Source organism: Psittacula echo (assembly GCF_963264785.1).
Source record: "Psittacula echo genome assembly, chromosome: 6".
Lineage (NCBI taxonomy): Eukaryota > Metazoa > Chordata > Aves > Psittaciformes > Psittacidae > Psittacula > Psittacula echo.
The window spans coordinates 78,203,460-78,222,028 of NC_137743.1; the positions used below are offsets into that span (position 1 = coordinate 78,203,460).

The 18,569-nt window shown below is 39.4% G+C and overlaps 1 protein-coding gene across 1 annotated transcript; it reads right to left on the reverse strand.

Moving 5' to 3' along the window:
* Nucleotides 1–704: 704 nt before the first annotated feature.
* Nucleotides 705–17,927, reverse strand: WDR75 (WD repeat domain 75). The gene is made up of 21 exons (XM_080621106.1): nucleotides 17,818–17,927; nucleotides 17,516–17,645; nucleotides 16,501–16,566; nucleotides 15,768–15,861; nucleotides 14,750–14,874; nucleotides 14,370–14,440; nucleotides 13,740–13,856; nucleotides 13,081–13,169; nucleotides 12,150–12,308; nucleotides 11,752–11,811; nucleotides 11,545–11,660; nucleotides 10,902–11,074; nucleotides 9,929–10,092; nucleotides 8,534–8,717; nucleotides 6,564–6,658; nucleotides 6,049–6,144; nucleotides 5,289–5,458; nucleotides 4,700–4,759; nucleotides 3,494–3,637; nucleotides 3,327–3,418; nucleotides 705–1,211 (listed from the first exon to the last, which is right to left on the reverse strand). The coding sequence occupies exons 1-21, from the start codon at nucleotides 17,901–17,903 to the stop codon at nucleotides 1,004–1,006; spliced, it is 2,499 nt and encodes an 832-aa protein (XP_080477232.1). The 5' UTR covers nucleotides 17,904–17,927; the 3' UTR covers nucleotides 705–1,003.
* Nucleotides 17,928–18,569: the final 642 nt, after the last annotated feature.

Genomic DNA, 18,569 nt, shown 5'->3' on the forward strand with positions numbered 1-18,569 from the left:
ACTTAAGCAAAAAGACAAACTTTTCGGTCTTTTCTAGATTAGTTCATGTTAGGGGGGATCTCTTTACTAAGCCTTTTTTCCCCCCCTCTACTTTGTTTTATAAACCTCTGAGTTTCCAAAAGCTGTCAATTGTCAGTTACAGTCTTAACACATTTTCCCTATTTGTTCTATTGAAACTTCTCATTTAGAGAAAAATCCATTGGGTCCAAGGTTCTGAAAAGGCTTTATCAGTTCTAGATCTGTAGATAAGAGGGATGGAAATATAAATTGCATAATATCTGGGGAGCTGTGATTTTTTCAGCTACATATACCAGAAGGTTATCTGAACAGGGGGAAAAATCCAAAAGCAGAAAACTGCTGTAGTTATGACTGTTGATGTTTTCCTTTTCTTCCTGTAAATTTGAGAGATTGTGCTTACATAAGTACCCTATTGGCCAAGAATCTCCATACTCTATGACTACTAGGAAATACGTAGGTAACTACTTTCTACAGTCAGGCATATTAAACCGTCTGTTATCAGTATCAACAGCTAGAAAGGAACTTTCTAGGAGAAGGAGATTTGTTACTTACCTGTATACAACACTACTAAAACTCTCCTGATTTCCCCTACCAGATCTTGAATTAAGCAATCTTTTAACTGAAGCTCTTTGCTCCTGTTGCTTTGGCAGCAGTAGGCCAGCCTCAGTGGGGGAGATTTTCGGGAGCTTAGCTGTCACTTTGCTAACAGATCACAAGTCAGATAATGAACTGTTTTGCCTTTTAAATACACTTGTAAGGGGAAAAAAGCCCCACAGGTTAAATGTTTTCTAAGGTCACAAAGAACCAGTAACAATCTAGGAGCAGGACCAGCTTTTTTGAACTTTAACCCCTTCCCCCAGTTCTCCTTGCTTATGGAAGTAGAGGCTGCTAAGATTTATGGCCAAAGGACTTGATTTTTTTTTTTTAATGAATATTTAATCCACAAAAGCTTCAGTTTACAGTATAAAACTCTAAAGATGTCCATTCAGAAAGCTGATATCCAGCTGTAGTCCATTTTTCTTAATTTCCGTAGCTCTCTTTCCTGAGATTTAGACAGTTTACATTGCATCTCTCCTAATAATTCCATAGGATTTGTATCTTCTTGTTCCATTTCAGTCACATCTCCTTCCTCATCCGAATCATCATCTGTTTTTTCACTTTCCATGTCCACTTCTTCGGCAACTTCCTCAGCACTAGAAGAAGATGATTGGGAACAACCCAATTAATGGATACTCTCACATACTATAGGAGAGGCACATTATCATGCAAATAACTAAGTAAAACATTAGATTTAAGTATTTAATCTCAGGCTACTTGCAAACTGCTATACTTCTCTTGCCATCTCAGTTACAAGCCATTTTTCAAACAGCTGTCCTTTGTTTTAAGTAAACTTAAAGAAACTATTTTTCTTTCTCCAAATATTATGTATAATGTCAGAACAAGCAGATCATTATGTAAGAAGTTATAATCTCACAGGATCAGAAACACTGGATACACTGGTAGAGGAGATAATATTCAAGAAGGCTATTCTTCTCTTTCAAATCAGAAAAGGGTTACTTGGTCTTAAAAATTGCTACAATATCTAGTGTTACTAGAAAAGAAAAAAGTTGTTTTTTAAACACAGGGAGGTGCTTGCAGTGACTGCTTCCTTCTGACTTCAAGAGTTAGACTTGGGATGAACTAGAAAGTACACTTGCAAAGAATTATATAGAACAGTTATCATTTAGAACATCAATGTTAACACTATTAATTCAAATATGTGTATATATTTTTAATCTCATTAGGAATGAGTTGCATGGCAGAACAGTACTCCCAAAATCATCTGTTCTAATACAAACTATTTATCACTCAAAAAGTGTAAATGGTCAAACACTGATATTATACTGTCTTATATCTATACAGTGACATATTCTTGTCATTCTTCAAGAGCCCAATCCTATAACCCTTATAAGTAATTTAAATGTGCTCTCATGCTATTTACCCATGTCAAAGTACAAGATCTACATGTGCAAATATTTACACAGGCCCCTGAACTCCCAAATTCTTCAGTACTGAAACTACATGCAAGTTTCCATATATTCCTTGTATTAGACTTTTGCCAGTGTTTTGCTGATGTGGCAAAAAGACTTCTACTTGTGTCACCCAGTAAGAAAGCTAGCAATACTGGCCGACACAACACAGCAGAATTGACTACACTGTTGTTATGACAGAACATAATGTGCATCAAAACCGATGCAAACAAGGTTTTTTTCTGGGTAAGCCCTGGCAGTGTAATCCATCTTCTCTCTGGTCTCTCCAAATTCAGGATGGCTGCTAACGCACTGACACATTTTCATCTCTGACTCAGTAGAGTTTCTTTAAGGTCTTTAATAGATTGCACAAAGAATGCAAGCATTTAATTGGCTTCAGTGTAAGTGACAAGATATTAATCCTAATAAAGACTACAGTCATAACCCTTGTGCCTGCATTCATTTTTTAGCAGCATGCATAAATCTCAGAGGAGCAAGCTACAATACATTCTAAGTATCTATCAAATTTATTAATTCAATTGGGATTAATGCACTGTAAGACAATCTTAGCTGTATTCACAGTATACACTATCGAGTGGAGTGTACACTACACAGTACACACTCGGATTGTGGTGTTTGTTGATTTTGTAGTGATGAGGCATTGGAACAGGCTGCCCAGGGCAGCGGTGTAATCACCATCTCTGGAAGTGTTCAAAAACAGCATAGATGAGGCCCTTAGTGATATGGTTTAGTGGTGGCCTTGGCATTCCTGGGGTAATGGTTGGACTTGATGATGTAAAGGTTTTTCCAACTGAGTTGATGCTATGATTTTAATTAGGAACGAAATTTGAGTTCTAAACAAACTGTTAAGATTAAATTTAAGGACTAACCTCTTGCTGTATCTAGAAACCAAAACGAAGAATCATGCAGGAAGTTATCATATCAAAGTGGAGAATCTGACATTTATCCCAAAATAGCACTAAAAACATTAAGTCCCTGGAATACTGTTAAATTCATACAGAACATTTGAGTATCAAAGGCAACATTTTGCATACAAGCACATTATGCCAAAGAACAGCAAAAATAACAGCAAAAAAGGCAATAGACTAAACAGCCACTCTGCATCTCTCCCCAGATCTAAGTTGTTTTCAAAAACATCTTGCCACAATCAAGTGCTACACTAACTTATGTCAACAGAAGAATGAAGAGTGTTGGAAAACTGCTTTTACGCTTTAAACAAAGGTGTACATAATTTAAAATAACTTCAATAACTAAGGAGAGTTCTTCCATTTTTCTTACCTTTTGCTCTCTTTGGAGATGAGCAATGAATTAATAAATATAGGACACAGGAAGGAAGCAGATGGCAGAACGTGTGCTGGAGTGTGCAAAAGCTGAAAAATAAAACAGAAGCTTTATGAAAGCTTTTGTCATGATTTTGCTTGTACACTTACTGTGATTACTCTTACCTCTTTGACAGCAGGTGAATCTTGCTCATGCTTGTTATGAACAACTAGTTTTCCAAGGTCTGTATCCTCTTGTGACTGCTGACGTCTGTGCTTTCCCAGTAGCAAACTAAACGGGGTCACAGGAAGACTTTCTTCTGTTGCCAGCTTGAAAAAGGTGAAAGTTTTAATTAGACTTTTAGTGTCACAAATCTATCTCATTTTGAGTTATCAAAATTCAGAATCAACTGAGGTGACAAAATTTGACTCAACTGAGCCATATGGCTCTTTGTACTCATTCTCTGGCAGACATCCTAAAAGAATCCTACACAGAGGTAGTAAAACTGTCCAGGATTTGGGGTTCAAGAACACCAGATTTAGTTGGTTGATGTACCAATTAACTTCCAAATACAGAAACTGGTGCATGTGCCAGAAACACTAAGTATGGCTTTCAGATTCCACTTATGACTAAAAGATCATTTACACCCCACCATCATCTGCTGAGCAACTTAATTACGTAACTGGAAGCATTTTTCTAGCTCAATAAACCTTGAGTACTGAGTTACTTCCCCACCCTCCAAAGAAAGCCATTGCTTGTACCCACATCCCCTCTGGATTTTATATTAGAAAGGTATTAACTTATACGTTGATCTATTTTATCTAACCAAGCAAATCAATCAAGTGCTGCTGTTTTATTCTGTTCAATGGATATGAAACACTTTTCTTCAACGTGAATTTAAAGGACTGGGTTTCCCATGATACTTCTCCACAGAAGTACAAACTGGAATGTAACTTTGTAATTCCTTCTCGCTGATACTGACAACTGTTCAGCCTCATCACACTGCGCAGCTCAGGCTACACTCAAGGTTCCAAGTGTTAAAGAAACCAAGATAAGTGAAGAGCTTATTCAAATATCAAGTGGTTTTGCTTCATTTCTGTGAATCCCTTTAGGAAAGTATATCTTTTTTGTTCCGGGAAAACAAGGGAAGGTGAAAGCAGCTCACTAATACTTCTTTCAGCTTTTAAAAAGATTTTTACCTTTTTAAAGAACAGCAATTCTGTCAAAAAATAAGCAAATACAGATGACTGCCCCTTCAGCTAAGTGCCTATGACCCCATCTAAGGATCTGGTGTGCATTTTGATGACAGAAGGGAATTTGAATCTGACAGACAAACCAGCAGAATTCTGAACTGCTCTGTACATTTCTGTCAGAGCTTCTGTAAGAGGTACCTGTTTGCTGGATGGTGTGAGCCTTTCTTCTAGAGACCTTGTGCTAAGCGTCAAAAGCTCCTAAAATACACAACAAAGTAGCAGAGTTATAGTATGTGAAATGGTTTTTCATATTCCCATACCTTGCCTATGGAAGCTTCCAACTGGTTCAAAAGCTTTTGTCAGTCAAGTGGAAGAGGGCAACAGGTCTCTTCTTCTTTATTTTATAAAGAAATGGAAAGGAAGCAGGAATGCACATAGAGGCTCTGTATTCATTTTTTACGAAAAAAAAAATTCCCCACACATCCAAAAAATACAGGAAAAATTGAGTATCATATGAAACATTTGGATAATCAGCAATACAGCTTCTAGGTGGCTGTTGAAGTTAAACAGCATAGGCAATGTTCCCAAAATATCTAGTTTCTTGGATGAATGACATAGTAGAAAACAGTTGAAAGCTTTCAATAACGAACAAAGCATGGCTTACACTGCCCTGAAATCACAAAAAGAAATTCTCACGCTCAACAGAGCAGAACTCTGAATCTGTATCAATCCACATTCAGGAAAATTCCTCTTCCCTAAGAACCAACCGCCCATCACTATTTCTTACTTGCGTATCCGTAAGGAAAAATAGTTGGGAACTTCTTAGCCAAAGGTATTTTTCTGAGCCAGTCATTTCAGGTTCATCTCTTGGAACAAAGGCAGCAAGCAGGATCTTCTCTTTACAAAGGTTCCTCTGGATATAGACAGGCCGTGGCTCATTTGGTTTAAACACAAACACTGTAAAATACCAAGAACATCTTCTCTTTAAATCATGACATTTTGCATTCCTGAATAGCTGTGAAAGCCCTGTGTACCACTGCCAGTACGGGCTGGGCAGGATTGTCTTTAAGCACTAGTTTGCAGGAATTATAATTGGATAACCTTACTGCATAATAGAAGGTGCCTTTCACAGTATTTCAATCCAGAGAACATATTTGGAAATTAATGTTCTTGTAGAACAGTAGCTCGAGGAAGCGTAATCATAATTTAGAGTTAAAGCTCTAAAATGTAGCTGTTTTCTAAAATTCAACCAGTTTTCTATTTATAGGAGAGGGTCAAGAACATTCCAGATCCTCATCCACAGAGTTCATCATGTGCTGTATCCTGCACCAGGAACTAACTGTTAGAAGAAGAGATGGAAAGCCAACATGCTTGACTTGACTCCTGCTGTCAGACATGGCTCAGCTTCCCCCAGGTGCAAACACAGACTCAAGTTTGTCTTATGGCTTTCATGGGGCTGAATTCCAGGAAAACCTTTTCCAGAAATTATGCTTTTACAGCTTTAAATTCCACTGACTCTTACTTGTCAAAGAAGCCCTTGTACTTACAGCTGGATTCTTTGGAGAGCCATGAGACAGCAGCAATATGTTCTGACAGGGGATCAGGTTGCAGAACTAAGACGTTGAGGTGGGCACTCCATTCCACTGAAAAGCAAACACAGCAACAGCCAGAAATGAAGAGGCGGCATTCAGTTTTATCCCACTACTTTGCCACACAAAGGTCAAAAAGGAATGAAAAGCAGGGTCATTACCTCTGGAAAAGGCATGCAACTTCATTTATTCCCAAGTGGATTAAATTACACAAATACTATCAACATCTACACTACCATGAAATACTACCTATTGTTGTGTTATCATCTAACTTAGAATTTACACTGCACATCGCACAAGGCGCACATATGCTGGACAGGATACCATCTTGCCTGAAGTATGAAAATTACTATATTTCCATAAGACATTTTGTAGGGGGTCAATCTAGAATCAAACTAGAATTGTTTTAAGGTTTCATAGTAAATTCAGGTATTAAATGTTACCACACTAGCAAACATTTAAGCTGATCTTACATGCACAAGTGAGCAGGTTCCAGCAACACAGAAAGCCATGATCAGTGGCACCAATAAGGTACTTGGAACATGTTAGTCTCCCAAAGCAGATGTTCCTACAGAAGTAAAAAGTCACAACAGGTTAGTGACCTTCACACTTCACCTGTTTCTCTATGTAGTGATGATTCACAAGTCACAAACATTCCATTCAGATTTAGTTCTGATATTTAATTTAGAAGTTTGCTTTTTGCTTTCATCTCTAGTGGCATAACACTTCACACAGAGCCACCAGATAGGTCTGGAAGATTTAAAAATATGCATAAATCTACAACAATTATATATTCCTACAACATTCCAAACTCGAGTGATTTTAAGCTCTTAGATAAGTTTCAAACCCTTAAGTAATAGTAAGTGTTCACACTGGGACTGGAAAATAAATTCCATGTTTAAAGAATTCCTACTATTGCTCTAAGGACTAGAGAAGAGCAGCAGTAAAAGAAAAGTTATTCTTACAGGCTGCTCAAATTGAAGAAAGTGTGTGATTTGTTTTCACTTATTTTAATTTCTCATTCTCTTGTTTGAGAGCAATACAACAGCCTTCTAATTTCTAATGCTATAGAAAGTTTTCAAAAACACTGATTAAGGTTTGTAATTTCTGTATTAAACATAACCCTTTGAAGTTATGCAATTAATATAGTCCTAGAGTAATTTATTTCCTTTTAATACAGCATATAGTAAAGGCTACAACAAAATAAGCAGCTGGCCTGGGAAAAGCTTGCCACTGTACCAAGCTGTCAAGAGAAGTTTTCATCATAGATGCAGTAAAGGTGTGACTTACTTGCCTCCCACAATTTTCCTGCACACCAGTTTCAGAATCATGTTTCCCAATTTCAAATCTTACAGGGCCAGCAGAAACAAAACACACTTGATCACGCAAAAGAAAAGATTACAAGCATACACACACAAACATGGAAGTGAGAAATCTCTATATATCTTTCTATGATTCTTTGTGTCACAGTCTTTAAAACACTGTGACCACACAACGTTTTGCTTTCCATTTTAAGTGGTTCCTGGAAGCTGGTATATAAAATACCTCTGACATTACTGCGGAAATGATTATGAGAAGCAAGTTTGCGAAGCAGTTAGAAAAAACCTCGGCACTAAAACAGAATGCTACAGGAGGTTTTTGTAGCATCTTCCTGTTCCAGGAATTGTTTAGATACAGAGATCTAGCAGAGAGATTAAGTAGATGAACCTGTGAGGTCACCTACTGCCCTATTATTTCAAGGTTATTTTAAGAAAAATGGTACTTTACCTGGATAAGAAACTGCTGTATTTTAGTATAGTCCAGGAAGCTCAATATTAAGGTTATCCTATTCTTCAAGTCTGTCTTTTATCTCTACCATCAACCTATGCCATTCCTCATTATCCTTACACAATAGAACAGCACCTAGACCTTCAGGATGTCTTTTATCATGACAGCACACAATGGAGCATGCTGAGATAGTCTGCCAGGCAAACATGGCTTTTCCCACAGAGGTTAGAAACGATCAAGAAATCTATTTTATAATATAGATAACCAGGTCAATTTACCTTTATGGTTTATTGATGTAACTGCTGTTTTTATGCATGCATGCATGAATAAAGAACAAATTTCTTATACTTATTCAGTACTTTGATTCATCCCTAGATTAATAGGAAAAAAGAAAAGGGCTATTAACACACTCCTGTTATATGCGCAGTGACACGTATTTGAGTACGGGAGGTACAAAAGTCACAAGAATGTAAGAAGATGAAACCGCAAACTTGGTCTTACTATTTTTGACGGTATGTTACCCGCCACCTAGAAGCCATTTTAGTCTTTTCTATGTATGAACTTAAGACTGTTAAAGTCAATGTTTAGATGAACATATAGGTCGTCTTGGGCTGCTACGAATTGACTCTTTCTGTTCTGAGAGTTCAAGAAATAAAAAAACAGATGATAAACATACCTTATTTTTCCAGGCGGATGGCAAAACGTACACTTAAGTTCCCAAGTAACTGAATCCCATACAGTGACAATTTCTTCAAAGCTAACGGCAAGCAAAGAGCCATCTTCTGAGAAACAGCAGTTTGCGGCTTGGTAGTTGTGGTAGCTACCTACAAAGTCACAGCTCCAGCTCACACTCTGCTGTGCTGCATTGAGCAAACAAGGTAGTTAATTTGAGATTATACATGAAGAAAGAAGAATTCAAGTATTACAGCTGCAAAATAAGCTCAAGAAGAAGACAGATTTGTTTCAGAAGTCTGCATTTTTGAAGAGCACAGAGATTCTGTATTGTTCTAGTACATGAAACATCTAGTGGGTTTTTCATTTGTCCTCAGTTTTGCATTCAAACAATGAATCCCGAGACTGACATGGTACAATATTCATGTTTACTTTGCCAGCTACATTAACTGTGCTCTCAAACAGGCAGATGTTAGATAAAAGGAAAAAAAGATACTGAAGGAGATTCAACATTTACTGTTCTGAAACATACTGCTCTTTTAAACTGTAGCAAGAACACAAGCATTACTAAAAATCTCAATACAGGATGCATTTGAGTCCAGCAAAGCTCACAGCCCATTTACATGAAGTCTGAGGATCACAGTGGCCCATGAGCATGGTCAACTTTGTGTTGGTTAACCTACCAGTGTACTCCACTGGGATACCTGCCTCAATGCTGATAATAACCATCAAATAAGCAGCAAAGTGACGTACTTACCACATAACAACACTTCTGAGTATAAATAAATTCATACAGCATGCTTTTCATACATGAGTAGGATGAGGAAAGAAAGGAAAATATGTTCACCCTATACTAAGATACCCCTTATATAATGGCTACGAGTTGATGATTAAAAGACCTGCCTGTAAAAAGAGCCAAAAACAATTCACTACTTTAAACTGCATGGCACCATCTAGAGGCCGACTGAGATATCTGCTGCAGTTAAGAACATTCTAGTGTGTTCTACTTATGAAGTGATGAGTTTATTAACAGAAGCTGCAGCACATTGAATCTTTCTACCTGAGCATTCCCTGCTCTGTCCCTGCTGGGCAAATACACCACAGAAGTCAGCATTAATTTCTACTTTTACACTTTTAAACAATCAACAGAGGCTGCCTTTCCCTTCTGCAGCAAGTTCAGCAAGGCCTTTGCTATTTCAGGAACCTCCACATCAATCCATAGAACTGCAAAACTATGACAGAACTCTTGTCACATAGGATGCTAGGAGAACACAATACTTCATGCAACCGCAGAAATAGGTAAAAACATGGGACTCAAGGGCCTAGTTCTGACAGGATGAAGTTAGGGTAAGAGTTTCTATAGCAGGTTACAAGATGACAAGCATGTGACCATACTTACCTTCTGGATCAGTGTCTTCTACCATCACCCAGACTTTAAACACACAGTCTCTGCCAGCTGTTACCAGTATCGGAGAGCCATCTTCCAATTCATCCATGTCACGAAAGCACATGTCTGTTATGTGGTCCTCATGGGGCGTATTTACCCTAGTATTCAGCTTAAAGCTATAGGAAAACAAAACAGAAGCTGCCATTTTATTTCATTTTGGAACTTGGGAAAGATTTCAGGTTAAGGTGATTCTGAAAGGGGCAGGGAAAAAAGGAATCAAAGCAACTTCTGTCTAATTAGGTAGCTAAATGGTATTGCATCTACAGATCACATTTCCCTAATCACCTCCATAGAGCGAGGGAGGTTGTGGCCCAGCACTAAGAAGGGATTATCACTAAGCAAGTATAGTTCTCAAATATTCAGCCTGAGCTCTGGGCAGTCTTTCCAGTACTTAGAAAATCAGTCACGCAGCTACTACACAAATCAACTTTGTTTTGCTTTGTTTCCTTTTTAAGAAAATAACGACTTATAGTAAAAATATATATATTTTTTTAATAAGAAAATAAGGGAAAGTGTATGAGCCAGATGCATATGTTAGCTAAAGAAAAAAATCAACTATAAAATCATAATCATCTGTACCCTAGAAGGACTAATCAATTCGTGATGGATTAGACAGAGGCTGGAAAACTGAACAAGCTATAGAAACCTCTCCTTCACGACCATGATTTTTAATACCAAGAAAATATGTGAATTTAAGTCCCATGGTCAAAACAGCTTGTCTGATTATTGTAAATCAATCAGATTGAGAGCAATAATTTTTGATCTGTACTCATGTCAACTCTGTGTTGTTTCAGATGCATGTAGCATGCATGGTAAAAAACCTGGTTTTTATCTGGAAAAATTGCCTTTACAAGATAAAGCCTGGGCAGAATTTGTGCGATACTTAAGATTTTGACACCTAGAAGGCCAGTTCTATTATCATTACCTTTGTGTTTCTTCATCATAGAACCACAGCTTCAACTGTAACTCGGGGTCAGCTGCTTCTTCTCTCTCTTCCACTGTTGCCAGCCACTTGCCTCGGGCACTAAACGCAACCTTGACCAAGTCAGCTTGCTTTAAACCTGCCTGGTGAATGTATTGCCGCTGCACAATATCCAACTGCAAAAGAAAAAGGCAAGAATTAGATTTCAAAATTCAAGTATAGATTTAAAGATATCATTTATAAAACCATGGAAAAAGGACGTTCTGAAAGCACCAATTAGAACTGACTGGCTCTGGCATACAAAAATAATGTGGGGAAAGTATAATTAGGGCATGTAACATTCCACAAAAATACTATGGATTCTTGTGGAATTTCCTTGTATGAAAGGATGAAAAAAAAAAAGTAATTGGGAGGATTTAACCTACAATTTCTCGATTTAACACACTGTATTTATTCAACTATCAACATTTAGCTATGCTTCACAAGTAAAAGAATTTTGTGATAAAGCTGAAAACATCTCAGCTTGGAATCCAGTCTCACAGTATAGCTGCTGGCTTTTGTCCCGTTTGCCATATTAAGTCTCCAAATAAGTTCTGATGCATGACTTACTTAAGTTAAAGTTTTAGTATAAGCCCATCCAACTTACACTGAACAGCTGCTGATCACTTTGGAGAGAATAGAACTGCAAGTGGCCAGGCTCTCCATTCAGCACCAAAGCTTTGGTTCTAGGATCAACCACTAGACCAGTCTTCACATCTATACCTAGAAACAAAAAAACAAGATGGCAAGTTACCCAAGATGGAAAGTGAAACATTCTGCCCCCAAAGTGGAAGACAAATTTTATTGCACTTACTTTTGATTAGCCCTTGAATACTTTTGGAAAATCTGAGGTTGCTGTTGATAATTGTAATTCCTGAAAGAAAAAGCAGATAAGGTGTTGTGATAGGCTTCCGCAATATAAATGCATCTCATGGCAGGGCAGGGACCTTAATCAGCTGTACTTAATCCTATAATTGTGTCTTTTCTCTATGACAACCCTACAGCAAGGCGGACAGCCAAGTTACAGCAGTCACTAGGCACATTCACAAGACTAATGAAAGAGCAAAAGATCACTTAAAGCACTTGTTCTTTCAGATCAATACTGAATTTTTATGTAGTATCTAGTTAATTCATCTGAAATTAACAAAATAAAGCTCAAAGATTTGCATTCCATTTTGCATTAAGCAATACATAAAATATGTTTTGGCTTACTGTTGTCTTTATGCAAGGTGCAACAGAGTGAGCCATCACAGGACATGGAGATGTACTCAATAGGTGATCCCAAACGAGGAAGGAAATCCTTCCGACAGTCTGATTCATTGTGCCACAGAACTAGAACAGATTCAACTCCACCGCTCAGCAAGCTGGTTCCTTTTCCAGAAATAAAAATACAGTTACAGGTTTTGGTTAAAAAAAGTATCATCAGCATACATGTTTACAATGACAAACAAGTTCCTAAAAAACCTTTCCTAAACTGTCATGAACAAAGCAATTATTCCTCACATTGAGCCTGGGCACAAAGATATGTTTCTCATCATTCCATGTTAAACTGCTACAGAAACTTGGAAGAAGTAACAAGAATTTGCGCTAACAGTAAAATTTAAACTGTTTTGGGAGTAGTAGACCCCTTAATGTCTCAATCAGCTGAACTATTTGCATTAGAACATAGCTGAATTGTCCTTCTTCTAACAGAAGTACTTAGCAGTAAGAAATGCTCTAAGGAGAACAGCTCGGGTCACACAATTCAGATAAAAGTTAACTGTATCTTTGCCACTAGGTCTGAGCTCAGACAAGACTGTCTTGTTTTATTTGGAGGCAAATAAGACTGGCAAAATCTCATTAGTATTACTGATGGAAGTGAGGTAAAGGAAGTGGTGGTCGTGGTGGTAAAAGATATAAGAGGAGGGGTTGGATTTTACATTCTACCACAGAAGGCAGATATTTGATATTATGAATGCCAATCAAAATATATAACAACAACTGCCTCCTTTTTTATTTCAGATCCTTCCTGGACATATTTGAAGTTCTAGATACTACTTTGTTAATAGACAAACTTGAACTTCTATTGATTTTTCCCTTCCTGCTGCAACTCTGACTTCCAGAGCATTTGTTTGTTTGTTTGTTTGGTTTTTTTTTTACTCACCCTCCACAGAATAAGCTAGATCCATGACAATATCATGATGCCAGTGCAGTGTGGAAAATGTGTACTCTTTCTTGTGGTAGAAATTCCTCCTATGTGGGGAGGAACAGAACAGCTCTTTAAGCACAACATCAACAGAGCAAATGAAAGGAAATACTTAAGTATACCACCCTCTCCTCTAACTTCTAGACTAGGGTTTCTTGTATGCTCAAGTGATGCAAAGAGAGGGAAAGAACTGTGCTAGCAGGTTTTCAGCACCTTCCTGGTACACACTGCACACCTTAGACATACTCAACAATTCAGCAGTGGGGAGGAACTTGGCAAGCATATTGTTCTTATCCGTGCAATTCTGCTAGTGTGCTGTCCCTAGGTCTCTATGTGCCCATAAAGAGTTATTTCAGCTGTTTCTGCGTTACTTTTTTCAAATACAGTTTAGATTCGTGGAGCACAGGGTATTTTCCCATATGATATTAAACTGAAGCTGTCCCTTGAAGTCAAGCGTGTCAGTACTGCAGCTTCACAGGGCTTTGCCATTCAGTGCTCATTATGGCTTCTGAAAATGGCAATGCTATGTATGAATCAGACTGCTTTGCTCAGGTTTCACTTAATTCCTATGATCACATCAGTTTATGGGGTACATAGTTGAACCAAAACATGCATACCAGAGGCGAATCTTTCCATCAGCATGACCCGTTGCGATACAATCCTCTGTAGGATGACATGTTATGCAACTGAACTGGCTGTTTCGATTTTTTGTCTTCGTTGTATTTACAGAAAACCTTCAAGAGTTTAGAAAGTAACTTTAATTATATTAAGGTAAACAAAGCTTCAAAAGGATTACCTAATGCACATACAAACAATTCTGACTAACAAAATCATACATCTCCAGGTTGTTATCATCACGTACACTCTCAAAAAAAGTGACATGTTTTTCTCTTTATTTTGTTACTTTTTTGCTTTCAATCAAGCTGAAAGATTTGTCCTTCCTTTTCTCTACTTGTCCATCCCCGCCCCCTCCTTTCTCCCTGACCAAACTATGTCACTTGTTTCAGTCCAGCATCAGCCTAAGCATTTATCTGAAAAAAATACATGCCTGAGCTAAAAAGCTAAGCTGCTATTGTAGCACCTCACTGTCTGCCTCTACAGGAGGCTTCTTACACAGTGACTACACCCCCTTCAGCATAAAATCAAATGGCTGCTGACAAATGTAAACTAATGTGTGCACACATCACCAGTTAAGAGACATTTATGATATATCTGACTGAATCAATACCTGATGCTTTCATTCTTACCTGTTCAACTGCTTCTGTTTAAAAAAATAAACTTGGAGATTAGCCTCCTTCACTGATGCCACATATTGACCCTGTTAGAGTAAAACAACAACTTAGGACATAGCTTATGTTCTTACACATGAAAGATAAAGATCATATTTCATTACAAAATATTTATAATTGAAGATAATATATTAAGCTGATGTTAAGTAAATATTTTCCTATTTTAAGTGTTGTTCTTTTATTTTAATAGTAGAAAGCATCGGTCTGACAGATTAATTTAACTTCAGTTTTGTTTCTGTGTATCAAAGCATAACGGCATATAGCTCATTTGAGAGGCAAAAAACCCCAAACCCAACCAACACCCAAGAGAAGAAAAAAACCCCAGAAGGTGAATATACTTCTCTTCCAAATGCAATATGCTTCGGTGACGCACCCACACCATCCAAAACCACTGACAGTTCCTTGGCTTCCACATCTTGGCCTGCTGTTTTTGTCAGCTTAACAGAGACCAGCTGGAATGCATCTGAGCAAAATAAAATCTGTTATCAAAAGGCTTTTATGAACAAGTTTATGTATGTCCCTTGCAAAGGAGCTTTACACCCTTTCTATCTTAAAACTAACATGAAGTGGTAAATGCTCCATCCCTGGCAGTGTTCAAAGCCAGGTTGTACAGAGCCTTGGGCGACCTCATCTAGGGTGAGGAGCTCCTGCCCACAGCAGGGTGCTGGAACTGGATGAGCTTAAGGTCCTTTCCAACTCAAACCATTCTATGATTCTATGATAGTACCTTCCAACATTTTTTGTAAGTGTGAAAAAGTTTTTAATACCTTTCAAAAAATAACTTTCAGGTATTTTGGTTGAAACAATAATATCAAAGATTGAGGACTAGCTAGTGGATACCAGTGCAACCACCGTAAGCAAAATCCAAGCAAAGTTACATAGAACTTGCTCTTGGTTTGAAGTAACATTTGTAGCAATACAGTTAAGAGTAAAGTCATGCTATATTCATATTTATGTTGGACAAAACTTAAGGAATAAATTATCTAGGCATGCTGTTAAATATGACAGGTTATCTATGTTAATGCTGCTTAAGGTGGGTGAGCAGTCACAAGCACTGCAGCATACCCTGTATCATGGTAAATATTGCTTAAGGATTTACTGCACCTACAACATATGCATGCAGTATGTGTGTCAAAAGTGAAGATAAACACTCTCCTAGACAAATATTAGAACACAGGTATCACAGAATGAACACAGAAAAAAAGGTACAAAATGCAGGGCTGCAGATATCTGGCACAGGATTTAAGAAGCATTTTCAAAACTAAGACATTAAAGCATGTTCTTGCAGCGTACCATTCACTGACATGACTGTAGCTTAGACACAGAATGACAAGGATGATGGTAATCATACTGTACCTCTTTCACCACTCTTTGGAATTACTACAAATACTGAATTCTCGGAACTAGCAAGTGCATACAGTGCCAGAAGTTTGGATCCTACACTGAAAGTCTGAAGAAAAAGAAGATCAACAAGAGGAGATCAACAATTACTACACTTCTGTACTGTTTTCAATACTGAAAACACGTGTTCTTTAATGAAACTGATGTATTAAAATTCTCAATTCTACAATAAATGAGAAGACCTTTATTCTAAGAAGGACTAATACAAATATTAAAACAGTACTAAAATTACAAGACATCAGATTTACTGAAAAACCTGAAGGTACCTTACGTCTACTACGAGGCAGAAGGTCCACCTATAGGAAAGCGCCTCTCTTTACCAGAAAACGTGAGCAAAGGGACAGTCATAAGCTCACATTTTCAAGTCATCGTATCAATTCCTATTGGAATATCACAAGCTGCAGCACACTCCCCAGGAGCTACACTGGACTCTGAACTGCAGCAAGGAGTAAAGTTACATGTCAGTACGCATCCCACCTTTTCTTCCAAAAAAGATTCTTCATCATCATGAATTTCTGCAGTGACACACACAATTGCCACATTCTATCATGCTACAGACAGACAGTTTTCAGGCTGTTTTAATGGCAGAACGGCACACCTCAGACTGATTTGTGCCCATTTGTAGTAACAGCTGCAGAAATCCTTATTCTGGGTCTGACATGTCCTCCACAAGAATGACTGAACATACTTTAATGGGAATGCCATCCATGAAGTCCCACAGCTTAATGCTGCCATCAAGAGAAGAAGAATATAGCTGAGGGGGGAAAAAAAGAAAAAAAAAAGTTAATTATAGCAAAGCCAGCTTTTACATAAAATCACAGCTTAAAAGTTGATCAATGGAACTGATTCCAAGTGACTGAATCACCAAAAATACAGGAATACAGGACACAGACCAGCTCTGTGCTGTCTTCAAAGAAAGCACAATGCAAATACAACACTATTATATCAGTTTGAAACATTTTCCACACTGCACTGGCATCATGATATTGTCATGGATCTAGCTTATTCTGTGGAGGGTGAGTAAAAAAAAACCACCAAGTGTGAATGAACCAACAGATACTTGTGCTTAAACACTTGAGATTAACAGTGTACACACAGATATCCATTATGTGAACATGTACTAATCTTTCCATCAGATTTTACATACATAATATGCAGATGCAATCCATCTGGGCAGCTGTATTTTTTTTGGTGTGTGTAACACCAAAAAACCCCAAGCACACTGAGAGCCAGCCAGGGCAGGAGCAGCAGTGCACAGGGGGCAGCAGCAGTACACAAGGAAGGCAGGCTGCCAGTAGACACCACTGGGCAAATTAAAGAGATTAAGTCCAATCTGCATCTGTATCGGCAGACGGAGAGGGTCAAACACCAACCACAGAAAATGTTACTGATTTTCTTGCATGCTTCTTTTCCCCCTTCAATCAACAAAATGAAAACCCGTAAATATTTGCGGATATTTCCATTTTGCCATGGCTCCCTTCAACCAATGTAACCCACACGATGTTTCACTTTTCTGTTTGTAGAAAACAGCCGTAAGGCTTGCCCTTCCACCCATAAACATTAGCTGAACAACGCTCTAATCGCTCCCAACCCCTTCTCAAACTCCAGCCAGCCCCCAGGCACCCCGTAGCGGCGCTTAAGTTCGGCCAAGTGGCAGGAGCACCCCAAGCATCCCCTAGCCAAACCCTCCTCCCCCCGCAGACCTGCATGTGGTTGTGCGGGTTGAGCTGGATGCCCGTCACCAGGTCGGCATGGCCGCCCATCAGCCGCAGCGTCTCCTCGGTAGCCACGCTGTACATCTTCACGAAGTCGCCGGAGGCACATAGCAGGTACCTGAAGCGTGGGGGGAGTGTGGAGGGGGTGTGTGTGGAAGCAACGCCGTTAACCCGCACCCCCGGGAGCGGCCAGGCCTCAGTGACACCAGCGGGCAGCCGTCCCCGCGGCAGAGCTCAGGAGCACGTCCCCCGCCCCCAAGGGTAGAAGCCCAGGTCCCAGCCCCACTTACTTGGAATCGGAGGAGAAAACGGCCCTGGCGCCGTGGATGGTGCCGCCGCCACAGCGCACCACGCGGAGCTCCGCCGGCGCCACCATCTTGGCCAGGCAGAGTTCCGACCTTTTTCCCCGCCCCGCCCCGTCCCCCTCCGGTGCCCAGCAGCGACACCGAGTTCCGCCCGACACCGGCATGGCGACCGGGGTGGTGCCACACCGCCTCCGATTGGCTTCTTGGCTGTGACGTATCTAGTTGGAGGCCTGTATCTAGTGGAGTGCCTCAAGGGTCAGTACTGGGACCAGTATTATTTAATATATTCATCAACGATTTAGATGAGGGAATTGAGTGTACTGTCAGCAAGTTTGCTGATGACACTAAGCTGGGAGGAGTGGCTGACACGCCAGAAGGCTGTGCTGCCATCCAGCGAGACCTGGACAGGCTGGAGAGTTGGGCAGGGAGAAACTTGATGAAATATAACAAGGGGAAGTGTAGAGTCCTGCATCTGGGCAGGAACAACCCCAGGTTCCAGTATAGGTTGGGGAACGACCTGTTAGAGAGTAGTGTAGGGGAGAGGGACCTGGGGGTCCTAGTGGATGGCAGGATGACCATGAGCCAACACTGTGCCCTTGTGGCCAAGAAGGCCAATGGCATCCTGGGGTGTATTAGAAGGGGGGTGGTCAGTAGGTCGAGAGAGGTCCTCCTTCCCCTCTACTCTGCCCTGGTGAGACCGCATCTGGAATATTGTGTCCAGTTCTGGGCCCCTCAGT